This window comes from Apium graveolens, chromosome 9 (genome assembly GCF_009905375.1).
Source record: "Apium graveolens cultivar Ventura chromosome 9, ASM990537v1, whole genome shotgun sequence".
Lineage (NCBI taxonomy): Eukaryota > Viridiplantae > Streptophyta > Magnoliopsida > Apiales > Apiaceae > Apium > Apium graveolens.
The window spans coordinates 287,849,640-287,868,222 of NC_133655.1; the positions used below are offsets into that span (position 1 = coordinate 287,849,640).

General features: G+C 39.0%; 3 protein-coding genes across 3 annotated transcripts; 2 read left to right on the plus strand and 1 right to left on the minus strand.

Moving 5' to 3' along the window:
• Positions 1–222: 222 nt before the first annotated feature.
• Positions 223–2,679, plus strand: LOC141684533 (gamma-glutamylcyclotransferase 2-1-like). The gene is made up of 9 exons (XM_074489555.1): positions 223–387; positions 888–1,006; positions 1,086–1,162; positions 1,323–1,379; positions 1,589–1,645; positions 1,731–1,771; positions 1,921–1,992; positions 2,080–2,159; positions 2,272–2,679. The coding sequence occupies exons 2-9, from the start codon at positions 898–900 to the stop codon at positions 2,448–2,450; spliced, it is 672 nt and encodes a 223-aa protein (XP_074345656.1). The 5' UTR covers positions 223–387; positions 888–897; the 3' UTR covers positions 2,451–2,679.
• Positions 2,680–4,683: 2,004 nt separating this feature from the next.
• LOC141684568 (proteasome subunit beta type-6) lies at positions 4,684–10,077 on the minus strand. Its single transcript, XM_074489606.1, has 8 exons — positions 9,871–10,077; positions 9,639–9,715; positions 8,724–8,779; positions 7,475–7,547; positions 6,119–6,230; positions 5,644–5,717; positions 5,194–5,268; positions 4,684–5,093 (listed from the first exon to the last, which is right to left on the minus strand). The coding sequence occupies exons 1-8, from the start codon at positions 9,974–9,976 to the stop codon at positions 4,962–4,964; spliced, it is 705 nt and encodes a 234-aa protein (XP_074345707.1). The 5' UTR covers positions 9,977–10,077; the 3' UTR covers positions 4,684–4,961.
• A 5,286-nt stretch (positions 10,078–15,363) lies between these two features.
• Positions 15,364–17,205, plus strand: LOC141686541 (uncharacterized). The gene is made up of 2 exons (XM_074491569.1): positions 15,364–16,162; positions 16,520–17,205. Exons 1-2 carry the CDS (start codon positions 15,364–15,366, stop codon positions 17,203–17,205), a joined length of 1,485 nt encoding a protein of 494 aa, XP_074347670.1.
• Positions 17,206–18,583: the final 1,378 nt, after the last annotated feature.

The window sequence follows — 18,583 nt, forward strand, 5'->3', positions numbered from 1 at the left end:
CAATAATTTATTTTTTGGAAACATTTTTCTTTTAAAAAAACTTAAATAATTATTTTCTTTAGATTGGCATGAAGTGGGGCCCACTCTACAAACGCATGTCGAACGTGCACGTGATCTCGGCCTTGTTCATAATAAACACCCCCCTGTGTTGTGTTCCTTTTTTATTTTTTTATTTTTTACGTAGCTTCTTTGTATTGCTCGTATTACGTACACATTAATTTGTATGTGTATATATCTCCCCCTCTTCAACCTTGTTCATTCACCCCCTCGTGATAAACCTTTCAAACCAACACATTTGTAGAGAGAGATAATAAAACAGAGAGATTCTCTCTCTCTCTCTCTCTCTCTCTCATTCTCTTACATTGCCTATTCTTACCCAGATCTATTGTAAGCTCTCTCCCTCTCCCCTCCTCTCTCTCTCTCTCTCCCTCTCTCTCTCTTAATCTATCTCTCTCTCTCTCTCTCTCCCTCTCTCTCTCTCTCTTAATCTCTCTCTTGTATATGAATAAATAAGGCATAATCTTTTTTGCTAGAATGGTAATTTTCTTGATTTGGTAGATTGGGGTTTGTGTAATATTTGTGATTTGCATTATCCTGTTTTAGAATTGTAATTAATTTGTATTGTATGTGAAATTTGTTTGGTTTTGAAATATGGGTTGTTCTTTATTTATGTAATCACACTTCAAGTTTTGAAATTTATGAATTTTTTAATAGTTTTAAACCTAGCTATATTAGGTAAAAATTAGGTGGACCTAATTAAGCTGCTTGGACTTGTTAGTACAAATCACATTATACCACAAATTTGATTTATTTAAAAAAAAAATTGATTTTTTTGGTTTTAGTTAGCTTTGTACAGTGATTGATGAGATTTATGGTTGTTTTGATAGTTGAGAAACCATGGTTTTCTGGGTTTTTGGCTATGGGTCTTTGGCGTGGAACCCGGGGTTTGAGTATGATGAGAAAGTGATTGGTTATATTAAGAACTACAAGCGTGTTTTTGATCTTGGTAAGTAGTATTTGTGTAAGTGTGGCAGTGATTTTTTCGATTTTGATTTCTGTATTAATGTTTGATTAGTATATTTCAGCTTGCATTGATCACAGAGGCACGCCTGAGCACCCTGCAAGAACTTGCACATTGGAGTATGCTGAAGGAGCCATTTGCGTAAGTGTATACTCCAAATACTTTTTACGCTTTTATAACTGTATGTCATTTTGTGATGGAAGTCATAACCCATCTTTCATACTTTACTGTGCGTGATCGTACCGCATTGCTAATGAATCTATATTAATTCCATTTTGCCTAAGACTTGAGTTTCTTTCAGTGGGGTGCAGCTTATTGTGTTCGAGGTGGTCCGGAGAAAGAGAGAACTACAATGGAGGTATGTCCCATTCAAGTAACGAACATAGTAATCAATTTTCTTCAAATTTGAGATATAGTATTTTAGAATTGTTAATTCTATAAAACCTACTTATGTATATGAATGGGACAGTTTTCAATGCCTATTTACTATATTACTTGTATATATAGTAATAATTTCACAGTGTTCAGGCTTGATTAAATAGGCTAATAATATCTTTACGTGTTCAGTATCTAGAGCGAAGAGAATGTGAGTATGACGAGAAGACAATTATGGAGTTCTTCGAGGCAAGCTCGTACATGTTTCATTACTAGTGTCTTTGAGTTTCTTCTCTTAGATTGCCTATTTAAATGTTGTGTGTTCTTTCTCCAGGAAGAAGATTCCATACAGCCTGCCGTCACTGGAATGATAGTGTAAGTTCAATTCTGAATTCTCTTTCTAAAATCTTCCATCTTTATTTTTCTCCTTCCACCTTTGAACTTTATTATATAAAGTAAAGACGAACTTTAACATATTCCACATTATTGCATGGAAGCTCAATTGCTAAGTATATCTTTTGCAGATTTACATCTACTCCTGACAAAGAGTCGAACAAGTACTATCTAGGGCCTGCCCCATTGGAGGATATGGCGAGGCGAGTTTATGACTTTCTTTACCTGCTCTCTGTCTCTACATACTTTCTTTTACCTTGATGCCTAATCCTCTTATATGTGCTCATCAGGCAAATTGCAACAGCATATGGTCCGTGTGGTAACAATAGAGATTATATCTTTTCTTTGGAAAAGGCTCTGTTCGATATTGGTAAGCATGCTTACTGTTTGCTTGAAATGAAAAGCTTTTATAGCACACCATTCTATTTATTTCAATTTTCATGCACGATCCAAAACATCTGTTTGTTGAATCTATGTTTTAGGCCATGAAGATGACACAATTATAGAGCTTGCAAATGAAGTGAGGAAAATTTTAGGAACAACTGGTATTGTGCATCCAAACGAGAGAAGATTGACCGGATCATCCAGTCCCCTCAAGTCACACATTTCGTCTCCTCTTAAGATGCTCCCACTCCAAGAAGCTGTTGCTATGGACTCATGATATGTTATTGATAAGAAAATTGAAAAGCCTATGCGGTCAACATATTTGGAGTCCCACTATTGCTGATTAATTACTCAATTGATCAGACTCTTTCTCCCTCAAAATTTCACTTTTATCTTTAAAGCTTTAGACTCACCAGGGAAGTGAAAAGTTACAAGTCACTGAAACAGAAATGTTGCCTCATATATGCGAATGACTTGATAAATGAGAATTTTTTTTATTGTGACTAGTTTCTTGCAATTATTTTTTCTGGATCAGCATAAGTTTTTGTGTTATATGCTTTGCAAATTGTTTCGGTTTCTGCATACGGCATCTGATAGATGATACTTCATTTATTTTTTTCAATTTACGGGGGTAAAGCAGTTATGGTCTCACATTTGAGGGCAAGCATGTGTTCTTGCGGTTTTGCCGTTTCATTGCATTTTGTGTAATTTATCTGATGAATACTTCAAGCTTTTCATCTCCCAAGTGCGAGTGAGCGGGAGATTCATAAACACAGAAAGAGAAGACCAAAAGGAGCATAAGGCACTTGGGGGTATTTGAATTGTTGTTAACGAGGCCGGCTAACGGGAATTGGAACTTAAATCCCGTATTATATGTTTGGATTGGCAATTTGATGGTTCGGGATGAGAATCTCATTCTCGTTAGATGGTTAAATCATACCCTCTTTACCTATTGGGTTATTATTTCATACCTATTACCATTGACACCCATTCCCATTTCCCTCACCGATCCAAATGCCCATTAGCTGTTTATGTGAAATCAAGGAGCAACATGTTACACTTCTACACTTTCCTAAAGAGAGCTCGGAGCAATAAGATGAAAGATGAGACAAGATGCTAGCCTTATTGCCTTAGCGCGGAAGATCAATCATCGAGCCTTAGGCCACTACTGAGCAGCAATGGAGGATCATAACCCCTTTTGAAGTGATCCATACTTGAAAAGGCGATGACGATACCTCTAGTTTGTTGCGAAAAACCGAGTTTCAAAAGCCCATTTATCATTCACATTATCAGCCATACGAGAGACATCGGACCGACCCCCGAAAGTTTACGTGGTTTGAAAGATCCAAGCTTCAGAAAGCAAAATTATAGCAAAAAATTCAGTCATGTGTAATTACACTCTTGCTGCTGGACCAACTAGTTGTCTTGTAACTGATATCAGTTTGTGACCAAGTTAAGTGTTAAAAAGCTCATAAACGTCGATGTATGCCAGTCATTTGCAAATGATTTATGCATGAGAGTTGAGCTACTGTCAGCTTTGACCAATCTGCTTATTGTGCAAGTATGTAAACTGTAATTAATCCCCTCGTTCATAATCATCTTAGTAGGCACTAATTTGGATATGTAACACTTTCAACTAGGAGTTCTAAATGTCATAATTAGGGGTGAGCATCGGTCAGTTTGGGCGGTTTGGAGGGTCCAAACCGAACCAAACCGAAATTGGCGGTTTCCCTAAAATCCAATCTGAAACCAAACCGTTATGTGAAAAAACCAAACCAAACCAATCCGTTTAAAACGGTTCGGTTCGAATTGGTTTCGGTTTAAACTGTTTTTCCTAAAAAACAAAGTTCAAATTAAATTAAATTTGAAATTGTAAATAAGAATCGAAATTTTTTAGCATATTATAGAATTATATTTTCTATTATAATCATATTCAAAATATATAAATAATGAGTTTGAAAAATAAAAAAAGGCAAGAAGACGTAGAAAAAAGACGCGACCAACTCTTGTTCTTTTATTGAATAAAAATAAAAATAGAGAAAATATAACACATACATGAATATTTATATCTTAGAATAAAATATATTATGATTAGTTTTTCTATATGTTTTAGTTTACACATATGTTATACATAATAATTTTATTATTAATTGCACTTTACTAATATATTTAAATATTCGGTTCGGTTCGATTATATCAGTCGGTTTGGAGGTAAAAACCGAAACAAAACCGAAAAAATTCGGTTTTTAAAATGTCAATCCGTAACCGAACCAAACCGTTAGTAAACCGTAAAATTCGGTTTGGTCGGTTTGGATTGGGCGGTTCGGTCGGTTGGGGTAATTTATGCTCGGCCCTAGTCATAATTCATCAATGTAACAGCAAAAACAAAACAAACTAGACAGTGTTTCCTTGACAAGACGCTACCAATATACGAGCAGATGTAATAAGGTGAACATTTCAAGTCTTTACTTTTTAGCATAATATGGTGCATCTGCCACAGTAAATGGATATATAAGAAAATAATGCCGCTTTAAACATCATTATCACGGCTTCCTTTCTCAAATACATGGTATGGGTAATTTGTTTGAAGAAACAGACATTAAATTATCACAAAGCTAAAGCGAGCTAACAGTGCTACAAATGAAACAAGTAGGTCTGAAAGGTTGTTGAGCTGAAACATAAAACATAATCTAATTCACCAAACCCAAATTGTTCTTGAACAATAATTAAGGTAGTCTTTTCATTGTGTTGCTACATAGCAAAAGACAGATGAACATACAACATCCACTTATATATTCATCGGTTCGGGAGCAGGAGCATTAAGAATGTCGAGTAACGAGTTCTGGGGCTCAAGCTCCTCATGCCAAAGTGGAAGAGTATCACCAGGATAAAAGTTTCTTGTTACTCCATCTGAGTTGATCTGGAAAGGAAATACAATGAGATGATTTAAAAAAAAACCAATGAGTTACTGGATGCAAGGATATCCACAACAAAATGGCAAAAGGCAAACTTGAACTTACGATGACCGTGCGCACAACACCACCACTAGCACCATCACGGGCAATAGCTAGAGAAACTGCCTTGACAACCAATTGCTGCCAAGAAAGAAAAGAAAACTGTTAGAAATTGTTTTAATTTCTACGTTCTAACATTTTGTCGGTACCTGGTTTGTGCAAACATAAACACAAAAAAATTATATTAATTTCCTACATATTATATTAATTTCCTACATACTTCAGAGCTGTACTAGCTCCTGGACACCTGGTTTGTTCATCAAGGTTCCCTTAAATAGTACAAACTAAAAGTCGTGGTATGAGAGATTCTTTCACCAGATATACTGAAGAGCCTAGCTATATTGCTACACAAATTTCACATTGTTTTCTGTTATTTTCCAATTAGAAATTCCTATATAGATCCAGAAAGTAGAAAGTGGTTAAGTAATCAGAAGGCTGATACTGAAAGATATATACCTCAGCTTCATCCTTCGTCATCCCTTCCTTCCATGCTTGATCGAAGAATCCATACAAGTAACTCGAGCCGGATCCTACAGGGTCCCATACATATTATGAACAACTAACGAAATGAGAATAATACATTGCATAGCACCCTTGCAGTGACTTGATATCATTTCATACATGTTTAAAACTTTTATATACGTGAGTAATTAGTTAGTGTACAAGCAGTTTCAAAATAAACACATAATACGACAACATATGCTAGGTTGCCATTCAAATAGTCTTGGAAATAAAAATTTTAAGTTGTATAAATATATACATGTGGTAATAATTTATTGATTAAAAATATAATATGTTAACTACTCATACTTAGCAGCCTCGTATTGGTGTCCAAGTATCATGAGGCAAACAACAAAAGCAGGCATCTTCATAATATTGGACACAGTAAAATATGGCTCTAAATATCACAAAGTCTAAGATAGAAAAAAACCTCCAATGGCAAAAGGCTGCTCTATAATTGTTCCTCCGAGTGGGACCCCATATATTTTCCCTCCTTCATATTTGTCCCATCCGCCAACAATTATACCAGTTTGCAGCATGTTCTGACACAATTATGAACAAAAACTATAAATCAGGATAGTATAATTAACCTTAAATAATAAAATGCAGCAGAGTATACTCTCAATAATATGATATGAGAAACAAAAAGTGGTGGCAGGTGACATGATTAGAATTAATTACTTACACAGCCACAAATGTTAATTGATAGCAGAAGCTTTTGCTATTATTAAAATCAGAACTTTCACAAACATATATCCTTTTAAATCTAAAACAACACCTTTTTCAGAAAGGAAAAAAAAAAGATAACCACAAAGAGAAGGGTTTCAACTCTCATTATACACTGAGAAAAATAATTACATTTTATTGTAATATTCTACTTGAGATATAATTAGGGTCCACGTAACTTGTTTATTACTAAGGATTCCGCTTATACATTTTTATAATAATTCTGTAAATACTTAAAATTACTCTACATTTTAATTTATAGATAACGTCAAATTGTTAATACTAGAGTCTAGAAGTTGGTGATTGGTGATAGGAAATGAAGTCTTGCCTTGGTCCCAACAAAAGCATGTCCTATAAAATGGGGAAAAAGAGCAGCTTTATAATATGCTATTGAAGATAACTTCAACAGAGTAGTGGTTTCTCCACGATGTCCTGGAAGGCCTTGAGATAGCTGGACAACCCCAGCAAGAAAATAACAATGATAAAATGCTATGTTTTTTTGGGCAAGGTCAATTACAAGAAATTTAAATGCTGACGCGCACATTCATTTCCACTTAAACTCCACTGACCTATTGTTTCCAAGGGTGAGGGGCATTCACCTGATTGCTAGAGGATTGGAAAAAAATCCTTAAAAGGAAAGATATAGCTCATATATAGTATTCCTACAGTAAGCCACCCGCTGCTTTTATATCTCGAGCACAATACTATTTTTCGGTTAAGAGCGCTATATTCTGGTCTTCATGACAGAATGCAGCAACTTGTATAATTCAAAAAAAAAGAGAGCATAATATCGATTTGGATATTGTCAATCCTATTAGCCTGGAATAGCTTAACTTCTATAATATGCAACAGGTAATTTGCTATTAATCATTACCAGATTACGCTACAGCAACACCGACTCTTTAAGAAAAAACCCAATAGCAACTAAGCAGCGGAACCGGACATTAGTGAATTTTGCAAGTCACAATGGTGTCAAATGTTAATATACCAAAATACCAAATACACAAATAATACAGAAACGTATACATTCAGCAGATAAAAGTTATCTCAGCATTCAAACCTTATTGTTATATGACAAAAGCCTAACAAGATTTGCAGCAACCTTTACAGTTGCAGGCTGCCCCAGTTGAATCCTGTAGAGATAAAATATAAAAACTCAAATGTGTGGTAGATACAAGTCAAGTTTGATATATTATCAAGGAGTGTACCAAGTGGCAATAAAGTTACACTTTATCCACAGACCGAAATGCAGAACAAAAATTTGTAATAGGGAGTGTTATTTAAAGCAAAAGCAATAGGTGAACCCAGAGCAACTTGCAGATTCTCATGGAGCCTAAGCACACAACACGTAAAAATTTAGAATTTAAACACACAAACTATGCATATATATATATAGTACACAAATTCTATTTCTGAAAAGCAACTTATAGGAGATACTGGTTCATAACTATAACACTTAACATAATTTAGCAAATAATTTCAATTGGAGATGGCAGAAAGATCTGGACAACAATAACTTTTTGACAAATTAATTAATAAAATTAAATTAATACTTAGTTGCTATATTTTCATATAAAATGGAAATTTATTTTATCAAGTTGCAACCAACCAATATAGATATATTTAAAATATTATATAATTACAGCATACATCAATGATTTGTCCCTAAAGGAGGAAACAGGTCAAACTATCACTTGAGCAATTCGAATTCAGCTCATAAGATCCTTGATTTTGACTCGACAATAATCAAATCGAGCATGAGCAATTAGAGTACTTTCTCGAGATGAGCTTGAGCTTTAAATAACTCCGAATGTGAAAACTTGAATTTTATATAATTTATATTACTCCGAATGTGACTGATTTTTACATTATATCAGCTGACCTAAATTACACCTATGACAAAAAAAGTTTTTTTGCCTAGTTGTACAAACTTCAATTTTTTTTTTTAAAATAATTTGTTAAAACAATTCAACCAATTGTTACATTTGTCCCTTACCAACTAGTTTGAGACTGTCAGTATAGAAATATTTATTTTCCGTAGTCATGCACACAATGTTACTCACTTTACAACACTAATAAACGATTCTATAATGTGCACTCCTGTAAAGGATTGCGCGCTATCACCTACTCTCTTATATTTTTTCCACACTCAAGATCTTCATGCCAAATAGTCTCTCACTCTCTCCCTTTACCAGAACCCCGTATTTTTTCTTGCATATGTGTATATATCTATATATAATCAGAGTAGGAGATAATCTGAATAAAATAAAAAATCAATCAGTGTGGTTATTCAAGAGAGTGACACTCACGTGTGCTGATGAAGAAAATATCTGACATAATCCGATACAATTTGTGAATCAGCTGCCTGCAAACGCAACCAAAGAATTCAACTTAGTGTTTTTCCAAACTTACATTCAACTATACGCATACAACAATCATTAACTTTTAACACATCACCGCAAAATAAACTAGTTCAACCGTGACAAATAAGATAAAGCATGACTTTTAGCATCATTGCTCATCACATTCGACCTAAACATAACCTACACAAAATCAATAAATATCACACGAGTATCGAAAAATTACCAATCCAGAATGACAAATGTAAACATTATCAATGAACCAAGCAATCTTATCAGAAGAACAAGTATAACCACTACAAATCTACAATAAACAAACCACGACTACCAGCATCATTTCTCATCACATTCGACATAACCTAACCTAAATATAATCAATTAAATCCACACAACACAAGTATCTTTCGATTATGTAAAAATTATCAGTGAACCGAGTAATCTTATCAGAATAACAAGTTTAACCACAAAAAATAAAAACAAACCCCAACTTCTAGCATCATTTCTCATCACATTCGAAAAATTACTGATCCAGATATGTGACAAAAAGTAAACATCAGTGAACCGAGTTAATCTTACCAGAACAACAAGTTTAACTACAACAATAAAACAAACCACAACTACCAGCATCATTTCTCAATTCTCATCACATTCGACATAACCTAACCTAAATATAATCAATTAAATCCACACAAGTATCTTCCGATTATGTAAATCTTATCAGTGAACCAAGTAATCTTATCAGAATAACAAGTTTAACCACGACAATAAAACAAACCACGACTTCTAACATCATTTCTCATCACATTCAACCTAAACATAACCTACACACAACCAATCCACTCCACACGACTATCGAAAACTTACCGATCCAGATCGACAAATGTAAACATTATCAGTCAGCTGCGTAATCTTATCCGAAGCTCGATTCGCCACATACATACCTAACAATCACAAAACTAAACCATAAATCAACAAAACAAATAAAAAATTAAATAATTATATTTTTTCACCATAAATAACTCAAAACACAAAAAAACAAACCATAAATTCACAAAAAAATATATCTAATTAATTTTTTTATTTTTATTTTTTTTACCGGTGCTGGTGCGAGAGTCGGCGCCGAGAACGACGCCGCCGTTGTAAGTGACGCCGATGATAGTGGTTCCCATTGAGTGAGGAGCGTTGAGATCCATGTTATTCATTTGATTTAATTGGGGATTTTGAAATAAGCCCTAATTTTATTGAAGAAGAAGATGTAGTGTAGTGAGTAATTGTCGTGTTTTTGGTGTTTTAATGCGCTTGTGTGTTTGGTTTCTTTTCTCTCAAGACATGGAGTTTTGACCCGTTTTACTGACCCGACCCGTTTAATGTTTAATTGTTTTTTAGTTACTTTTTCCTAGAGCACAAGTATTTTGGTTATTTTTTTAGAGCACAAGTATTTTTATATTTATGTAAAAATACTTTTCGGAGTATGATATTATTGAGTTTCTTAAGAGGATGTATAAAATCATGAATAGAAATGTTTTGATTGCAGATTTGGCTGAGTATATTTTTCGTATGAAATGATTTGTTATTCAATGAGTTATTGCGGTGCAGTTTATTGCGCTCGCATAACTCGTACACGCATGACCTGTATAGATTATTATTATTTTTCTCGTCACATAAAAAAATGAGAGATATTTTACGATGATAAATTGTACAGTGTATGAAATGCGTTAGTAAAGTGATTTTTTTTGTCAAAAACAATTATTACTCGAGTGAAAGACATTCAAGAATATTTTTGATAATATTTGTATATTTGTATTTATATTTCTGCTTTTAAAGATACAAAGAAAGGCCATGATTTAGATTTCATGAATAATATATTATTGTATTCAATTATCTTCTATAATCTTTTATCTCCTAGTAAAAAATTAAATATTTAAATTTAAATAATAAAATGAAATGCACATTAAAAAAATATTTACATCACATTCACATTAGTTATAAGTTACAGTAGTATTTATTAACAAAGACTATATAATTTATGACATGAGATTGAAAATTTAATATTTGTGTATAAATTTTGGGTACAGACATGGAAACACGCGAACAATATTTAATTTTTGTTTCGTGTTTATGTTTTAAATACACAACCCGACATGAAATTTTTGAAATAAATATATTTATATTTAAATACTAAGATTTGCTTTTTACAATTATCATAAATATTTTTTTATAAGATATATATATATACATATATATATAGTGTCTCGCTCAATGAAGATCCCGGTTGAGATACGAGACTCAGTATTTTTCACTTATTTAAATACATCACATTCATCTATCACCATTCATTTAATATTTTAATATTTCATCATATTCTATCTAATTCAACCACTCATTAAGCACCATAATCTCCGACGATAACCATTTTCGACCACCACTAGCTGCGTCAACCACCAGAAAATCACCACCGTCAAATTCAAAATCATAACCGAAAACTAAAAATTCACCACCAAAAAACTATAAATCATTACCGCATTAATGTTTTTTTCTAGCCTTTAACGAGTCAAGCTCGAGCTGAGCTCGAGCCGCACATGCTAAAACTCGGCTCAAACCCGTTAAACTTATCACACATATTTTTGAGCTGAAACTCGAATTTTTAACGAACTCTAACTCGAGCTTGCTCACGAATAGTTCGTGTTATGTCCGCTTTCGGTCATGGGCCCTAAACAGGTCCCCATGGGAACATTGAATGGTTGGGCTCTCATGTGTGGGCTGAAATCGTGGATTAATATGACTTGAGCCAGCACGTGCGAGCTAGGCTCATGACATGCGAGTTGGGCTCACACATGTAAGGTGGGCTCACACTTGTCATCTGGGCTCTCATACGCGAGCTGGGCTCAGATGCCCACACGCGGGCTGGGCTCAGGTGCCCACACGCGGGTTGTGTTCAGGTGACCACACGCGAGCTGGGCTCAGGTGCCCATGCGCGAGTTGGGCTCAGGTGACCACCCGCGGGCTGGGATCAGGTGCCCACACGCGGGCTGGGCCCATGAGCCCACATCTTAAGAAAATGAAGGAAACATTGTATCTATTGATTAAAAAGGAAGGCAGTTCGGGCCGAAGGTAACCAGGCCGGCCCGCATTAGAGGACTTTGTGTGCAACATGGAAAGTGACTCATAGATGACTGAGTTGCTCGTAGATTTCGGGGCCGACACGGGTTGTTCCTACAATAACGGGAAGAAATGCGGAGATGCCGCGAGATTGTAGGAAGCGTGTGGAGCCGGACGAGATTTACGTGACTAACTGGCTGAAGGCTTGACTTTATCATGGGCTTGGGCTGCACGGGTTGGAGAACCCTAACCCTAGCCTATGTGACTTGTTCCCCAAGAACTACGTGAGGCCTGATCCCTATAAATAGGGTACGTAGGCACTTGTATGAGACATGAGTCGATACTTGATAGAGAATAACAAACCCTATTCTTTCTTAAGGAGTCAACATACAAGCTCAGTCACCACCACAAAACAACATTCCTCCGCCTTCAAACACCGTCCTTGATCCTTGTTCCGCCTATAAACCTCCAAAATACTGTTATACGAAATTCTCCCTATAACAATTGGCGCTAGAAGGAGGGGCCTCATCTTAGGGAGAAGGGATGACCAAAGAAGGCAAGCAAGTGGTGACACCAGGAAGCGGGGGCAAGAAGAAGACCAGAACGGGGTCGAGCACACGCCCCCATAGAATCAGGCGCCACCACCACCAATCGCAACCATGGACGGGCATGCGGTCATGACGTATCTCGAAGGGCTAGCCGATCAGATGAATAAGATTAATGCCCGGATGTCAAGGGTAGAGAGAAGCTCGGTCCAGAACGCCAAGCGTAAGGCGCGCCGCCTCAAGGTCTCTCAGCGTAGCTGGAAGGGCGAAGGTCCTCTGAAAAGGTTGATCCACGATTTTGATGACGCGGCGACTAAGACTAAACAGAAGAAAGAGGCATCACATGAAGAGGACGACATAACCCAAGATCAGGCCGAGCGGGGCAGCCAGATCTCTAAGAGATCGGGGCAGAAGCCAGCTTCGTCTGAGGCAAGGTCGACTAGCGTGCTAGACCGTGTGGGTAAAAAGCTAAGTGATCATGACCTCATGCTCAAATTATAGAATCGCAAGAAAGAGAGAGAGGATAAGGAGCCCGTAGATCAGAGAACCTCAAATAGAGAGTGTGCAGCGACCCCTCCAAAAAGCCGTCAGCGCACCTCACCCAGAAGAGAGGAGCGACGTAGACGCAGAGACAATCATGAAGAGGAGTCACAAGTGCGAGCTGGAGGAATGGGATGCCATGAGCGACCCCGAGACTCTTACCACTCTAGTAATGCAAATGGTGACAGAGAAAGAGAAGTCGTTAGATAGGGTGACTTAAGGAGGATCTTAAATCAGATGGAACAGGAGAAGAGGGGACCCCTGCCCTCTACCCCCCTTTTCCATTCACGGCTGTTATTCGCTCGTCTCTTTTGCCTCGCGTATTCAGGCACAACCTCGATCTTCTGTTCAACGGTGAAGTCGACCCGGCGAAATACCTTATACAATTTAACACTGAGATGGAAGTCTATCATGTGCTAGAGGCAACCCGGTGCAGGCTCTTTGCAGCATCACTCTGAGGGAGTACCCAACAATGGTTCTCCAAGTTAGGGTCGGCTAGCATAAAGACTTGGAAGCAATTGGAAGACCTGTTCATCCGACAATTTCAGTCCACCCTCCAGTACTCACCTCCTGTGGCCACGCTAGCCAACATCAAGCAGGGGGGGGAGCCTCTAGCGGAATATTTTCGCCGGTTCAATAATGAAGTCCCTAAGGTGAGAGGTGCTAGCGAAGAGACCATCAAAAACTTTTTGATAGCGGGGTTGAAGGAAGGGTCAAAATTTTGGAAAAGTCTTAAGGCTAGCGAGCCATGAACCTTGGCAGAGTTCTATGAGCAAGCTGAACCCTTTAAGAGGGTAGAGAAGTCGATGAGGGAGCTGAAAATAAGCGAGAACTATCGAGATAAGAGAGATCGGTCTTCGAGCCCTAATGAGAGGAGAAAGACGTATCAGCGTAGCTCAAGCCCAAAAAAGTATGTCCGGGGTAAAGAGACAAACAAAGATTCAGGGAGGCCTTATACAAGCAAATGGCAGACACACACCCCTCTGGGAGCCTCTATCGACCATATATATGTTACCTATGCTGGGAAGGGGGTATTCAGGAAGGCAGCCCCTCTCACAGACTATAACAAGAGGGACACTTCGAGGTATTGCGCATACCACGAGGCCACAGGGCACGATACAGCTGATTGCAGATAGTTGAAGGATGAAATCGAGACGTTGATAAGACAAGGGAAGCTTATAGAGTGGGTTGTCAAGGAGGTTCGAAAGCACAAGACTGATTATCATACCATCCCTCCTCCACCCCCAGAAGACAAAGAGAGGGTACCTCGGGATGGTAGCATTCATATTATTCTAGGCGGGTCTCACATTGGCGGAGACAGCCGGAAGGCGATGGACAGGTATGTCCGAGAAGCAAAAGACAAGCCCCTCACCAACGTCAACCATCTGAGCCAAAGGCCCCCGGAGCTCTTTGAAAGAGAGGCCGATGACATCGTGTTTAGGGAGAACGATGTCAAATGGGTGCATTACCCTCATAAAGATGCCCTGGTTATAAAAATAAAGATTGGGACGGTGAATGTTCACCGAGCAATGGTGGATACCGGGAGCTCGGCTGATGTTTTGACTTATGATGCCTACAAGAAGCTGGGATTGTTGGATAGAGAATTAACCTCGACAGGTGGACACCTGTACGGGTTCACGGGAAACTCAATCGGAGTGAAAGGGATAATTCGGCTCCCGGTGACCATAGGAGAAGAGCCTCATGTGGCCACCCAGATCGCTATGTTTACAGTTGTAGACCAGCCTTGTGCCTACAATATAATAGTGGGCGAGCCCCTTATGAGGGCAATGAGGATGGTGACCTCGATCCATCACATGACGATAAAATTCCCAACCCCCACGGGGGTAGGCTTCTTGAAGAGTTGTCAATACGAATCAAGGGTCTGCTACAACCAGGCACTCAGGGCGGCCGAGTCAGGAAATGCATCAAAGGAGATGGTCGAACCGGGTGAAGGCGATGTCCTCATGGAAGAGGCTGGGGGAAGGAAGAGAGTACGTCCCGAGGGACACGAGACTTGTAACCTGATTTCAATCGAGGAGTTTCCCGAGAACTATTTCGAGCACATAGGGATTCAGGTGGAACCGCGCCCAGGGGCCTTGCTGATGGAAGCCTCTCAGCCCATCATGTTGATACAAGAAGGGATTGTGGAAGAGGCAAGTGATGAAGAAGAGAGCCCAGAACAAATCGTTGCAAGACTCGGGAAAGGGAAGTGGGCACGCGAAGAAACAACAACAACTATGGATCTGCCCAACGAAATCACTCGCACTGTCACTACGACCTTTGAACGCTTGATAAATCCGGCCCGAGCTCACTAGCCTGAGCCCGAGGATACGGAAGGTTTGAAAATTACTGAAGTGGGAGAATCTAGTGAGGCTCGAGCAAACTTATACCCGAGAATGCCCCTAATGGTTGAGAGGGCTGGGGCCGCAGAGGACACAATCCCGATCTTGGTGGACCCAAATGATCCCTCCAAGGTACTCAGAATAAGCTCTAACTTAAGTCTCGACTTGAGGGAGGATCTAGCCCGATTCTTGAGGAGAAATTTGGATGTCTTTGCATGGTCACACTCTGATATGATAGGGATTGAGCCGAATGTCATGTGCCACCGGCTCAACTTGGACCCAAAAAAGAAGAGGGTCAGACAGAAGAGACGGCTGATTAGTGGAGAGAGGGCAGAGGCCCTCAGAGAAGAGGTGGATAGACTGATGGAGGCAGGGCTTGTAAGGGAAACCTCCTACCCCATGTGGCTGGCCAACTCAGTGCTTGTCAAGAAACCAAATGGAAAATGGAGGACATGTATGGACTTCACCGACCTAAACAAAGCTTGCCCGAAGGATAGTTTTCCTCTACCCCGAATCAACCAGCTGGTTGATTCCACGGCTGGGCACGCACTACTTAGCTTTATGGATGCTTACTCGGGATATAATCAAATCCCCATGTATGGGCCAGATCAGGAGCACACCTCCTTTATTACTGATCGGGGCCTCTACTATTACATCGGGATGCCCTTCGGGCTCCTTAACGCTGGGGTAACGTATCAAAGGTTAGTGAACAAGATGTTCAAATATCAGTCGGGAAAAAACATGGAGGCCTACGTAGATGATATGCTTGTCAATTCAAAGGAAGCAAAAGATCATGTCCGCTACCTATCAGAAATGTTCCAGATCATGAGGAAGTACAGGATGAAGCTCAACCCCCAGAAATGTGTGTTTGGGGTCGAATCGGGGAAGTTTTTGGGATTTATTGTCAACCATAGAGGCATTGAGGCCAACCCCGCCAATATACGAGCCCTGGTCGAGATGAGATCCCCTCGACGGGTGAAGGATGTTCAAAGCTTAACGGGGCGAGTGGCTGCCTTAAACCGCTTCGTCTCAAAGTCCTCCGATAAATGCCAGGAGTTCTTCAAAGCAATTAAAGGAGTGGGGAGGAATTTTGAATGGATATAAGAATTTGAGGAAGCCTTTCAGAACATAAAGAAGCATCTCAGCAGCCCTCCAATATTGTCCAACCCAAAGGCATGTGAGACTCTGGTACTATACTTGGTCGTCTCTGACTTTGCAGTAAGTGCGGTATTAGTCCGAGAAGAGGATGGTATCCAGCTCCCGGTATATTATGTGAGTAAAAGGTTAGCCGACGCGGAGACTCGGTACACAAGCCTCGAGAAGTTAGCATATGCTCTGATCCTAGCCTTCCGAAAGCTCAGGCCTTATTTTCAGGCACAAAGGATAGAAGTACGAACCTCCTACCCCCTCAGGCAAGTAATGCACAAACCAGAGTCTTCTGGTCGAATGCTGAAGTGGACGGTTGAGCTCGGCCAGTTCGAGGTGGATTATAAGCCAAGGACCGTAATCAAAGGCCAAGCCTTGGCCGATTTTGTGCTGGAATTTCCTCCACATCAAGAAGTGGAGCATGGAACCCTTGTTGTTATACCTAGTGTAGAGGAGGTCGGGATGGAAAGTCAAAATAGTGCCCCATGGTGGAGCCTATTTGTGGATGGAACATCCAATGGGGATGGAGCAGGAGCTGGAATTGAGCTAATCAACCCAGAGGCGCACAAGATCAGACTTGCGACCCATCTGGCCTTTCATGCAACCAACAATGATGCTGAGTATGAGGCCCTGATCAACGGTCTCAAGCTAGATTTGGAAATGAAGGTGGAGAATTTGAATGTGTTTAGTGACTCCATGATTGTGGTATATCAGATAAACGGGGGGTATCAAGCTAAGGGGCCGAGAACGGATCTTTAACTGAAGTGCGCGCAGAGGATAATCGCAAGGTTCAACGAGGTAAGGCTGGAACTAATCCCGCGCGGGCAGAATGAAGGAGCGGACGAGCTAGCTAAACTCGGCTCGCGCCGCGTGGCCACCCTGCTAGGGGTCGTGCCCCTTGATATACAGAGGCAGCCTAGTGTACCCGAGCACGAGGTGGGCAGCCTCAGTGATAAACTCGGCCCCACATGGATGACCCCTATCTTAGCCTACATAAAAGAAGGATCACTCCTGGACGAAAATAATGAGGCAAGAAGAAAAAATACAAGGCACCCCGCTATGTGATATACGATGGGGTCTTATACAGAAGAGGGTTTAGTGTGCCCCTCCTCAAGTGCATAGATGGGGATGAATGCAATTATATCCTAAGGGAAGTACACGAGGGCATTTGTGGCAATCACTCGGGGGTAGTTGTAACGCCCCCAAATCCGGGGTCAGAGGATTTGGTCGTCACTATAAAACTTCAATCCAAATTAACCTGTTATATCAATAATTAAATTCCAGCGGAAGATATTTATCATAAATGACCCCAAACTAATCCAAGATCTTTTAAGGTTACAGTTCTAGAAACAAGAATTCCAAATTCCATAAATAATTTTCACTTCCTTTTAAAACTCTTTTCAACAAATTCCAATTCAATACTAACCCGCTAGTATAACTTCGAAAAGAAGTATACTAGGCCCAACTATAATACACAACTATAATATAATATAATATAAACAACTTTATACAATAAAACTTACACTAGTCCGCAAACCCTGGACCAACCACCTTCCAAAAGCTTCTTCTTTGCTTCCTCGAATTACGCAGCTAAACAGCGCAAGCTAATCCTCACTGTAGGTTAAATTTAAAAACAGGCAAGTATGAGCGGAAGAAATGCTCAGCAAGATCATTATGACATATATAGGGTCTTTTGATATAAAACCGACATCTGCATTAGAGCAGAACATTTAAAATCATAACTGCTGAATCATAAAATTATAGTCGAGGAACCCCAGAATTGATTCCTTAATTATATTCAAAACCATTTTGATATTTTTGAGCGAAATGCTTCAGCAATAATTTGAATCTTGACGAGAATAAAGCTCGTAAAACAGTGTTTACGGAAATATCGTAAACAACAACAAGTAACAATGATTATGGATTGAATCATAAACTTTACTCAAAACCCAACTCTTGAAATTAATACTTATTTTATTGTCATATCAAATTAGATATCAATACGAACTTTGATGCTCACAACACCCATACTGAAGTCAACATCAATCATCTATACTAATACCACCTTTGATATTTAACAACAACGTAAGTATCACAAAATCAGAAACTAAATCAAAACCACAATTCACTTTTAATC

What these genes read in the sequence shown, in the direction of transcription:
- LOC141684533 (XM_074489555.1), top strand. Translation starts at nt 898, where the DNA reads ATGGTTTTCTGGGTTTTTGGCTATGGGTCTTTGGCGTGGAACCCGGGG. An exon ending in AAGAGAGAACTACAATGGAG is followed by an intron (nt 1,380 to 1,588) that starts GTATGTCCCATT and finishes TTACGTGTTCAG; the next exon opens with TATCTAGAGCGAAGAGAATG. An exon ending in AAAGGCTCTGTTCGATATTG is followed by an intron (nt 2,160 to 2,271) that starts GTAAGCATGCTT and finishes TCTATGTTTTAG; the next exon opens with GCCATGAAGATGACACAATT.
- LOC141684568 (XM_074489606.1), bottom strand. Translation starts at nt 9,976, where the DNA reads ATGAATAACATGGATCTCAACGCTCCTCACTCAATGGGAACCACTATC. An exon ending in GCAGCCTTTTGCCATTGGAG is followed by an intron (nt 5,718 to 6,118) that starts GTTTTTTTCTAT and finishes GGGACCCTGTAG; the next exon opens with GATCCGGCTCGAGTTACTTG. An exon ending in GTGTTGTGCGCACGGTCATC is followed by an intron (nt 5,094 to 5,193) that starts GTAAGTTCAAGT and finishes TTTCCTTTCCAG; the next exon opens with ATCAACTCAGATGGAGTAAC.
- LOC141686541 (XM_074491569.1), top strand. Translation starts at nt 15,364, where the DNA reads ATGGTTGAGAGGGCTGGGGCCGCAGAGGACACAATCCCGATCTTGGTG. An exon ending in GAAGCTCAACCCCCAGAAAT is followed by an intron (nt 16,163 to 16,519) that starts GTGTGTTTGGGG and finishes CTGACTTTGCAG; the next exon opens with TAAGTGCGGTATTAGTCCGA.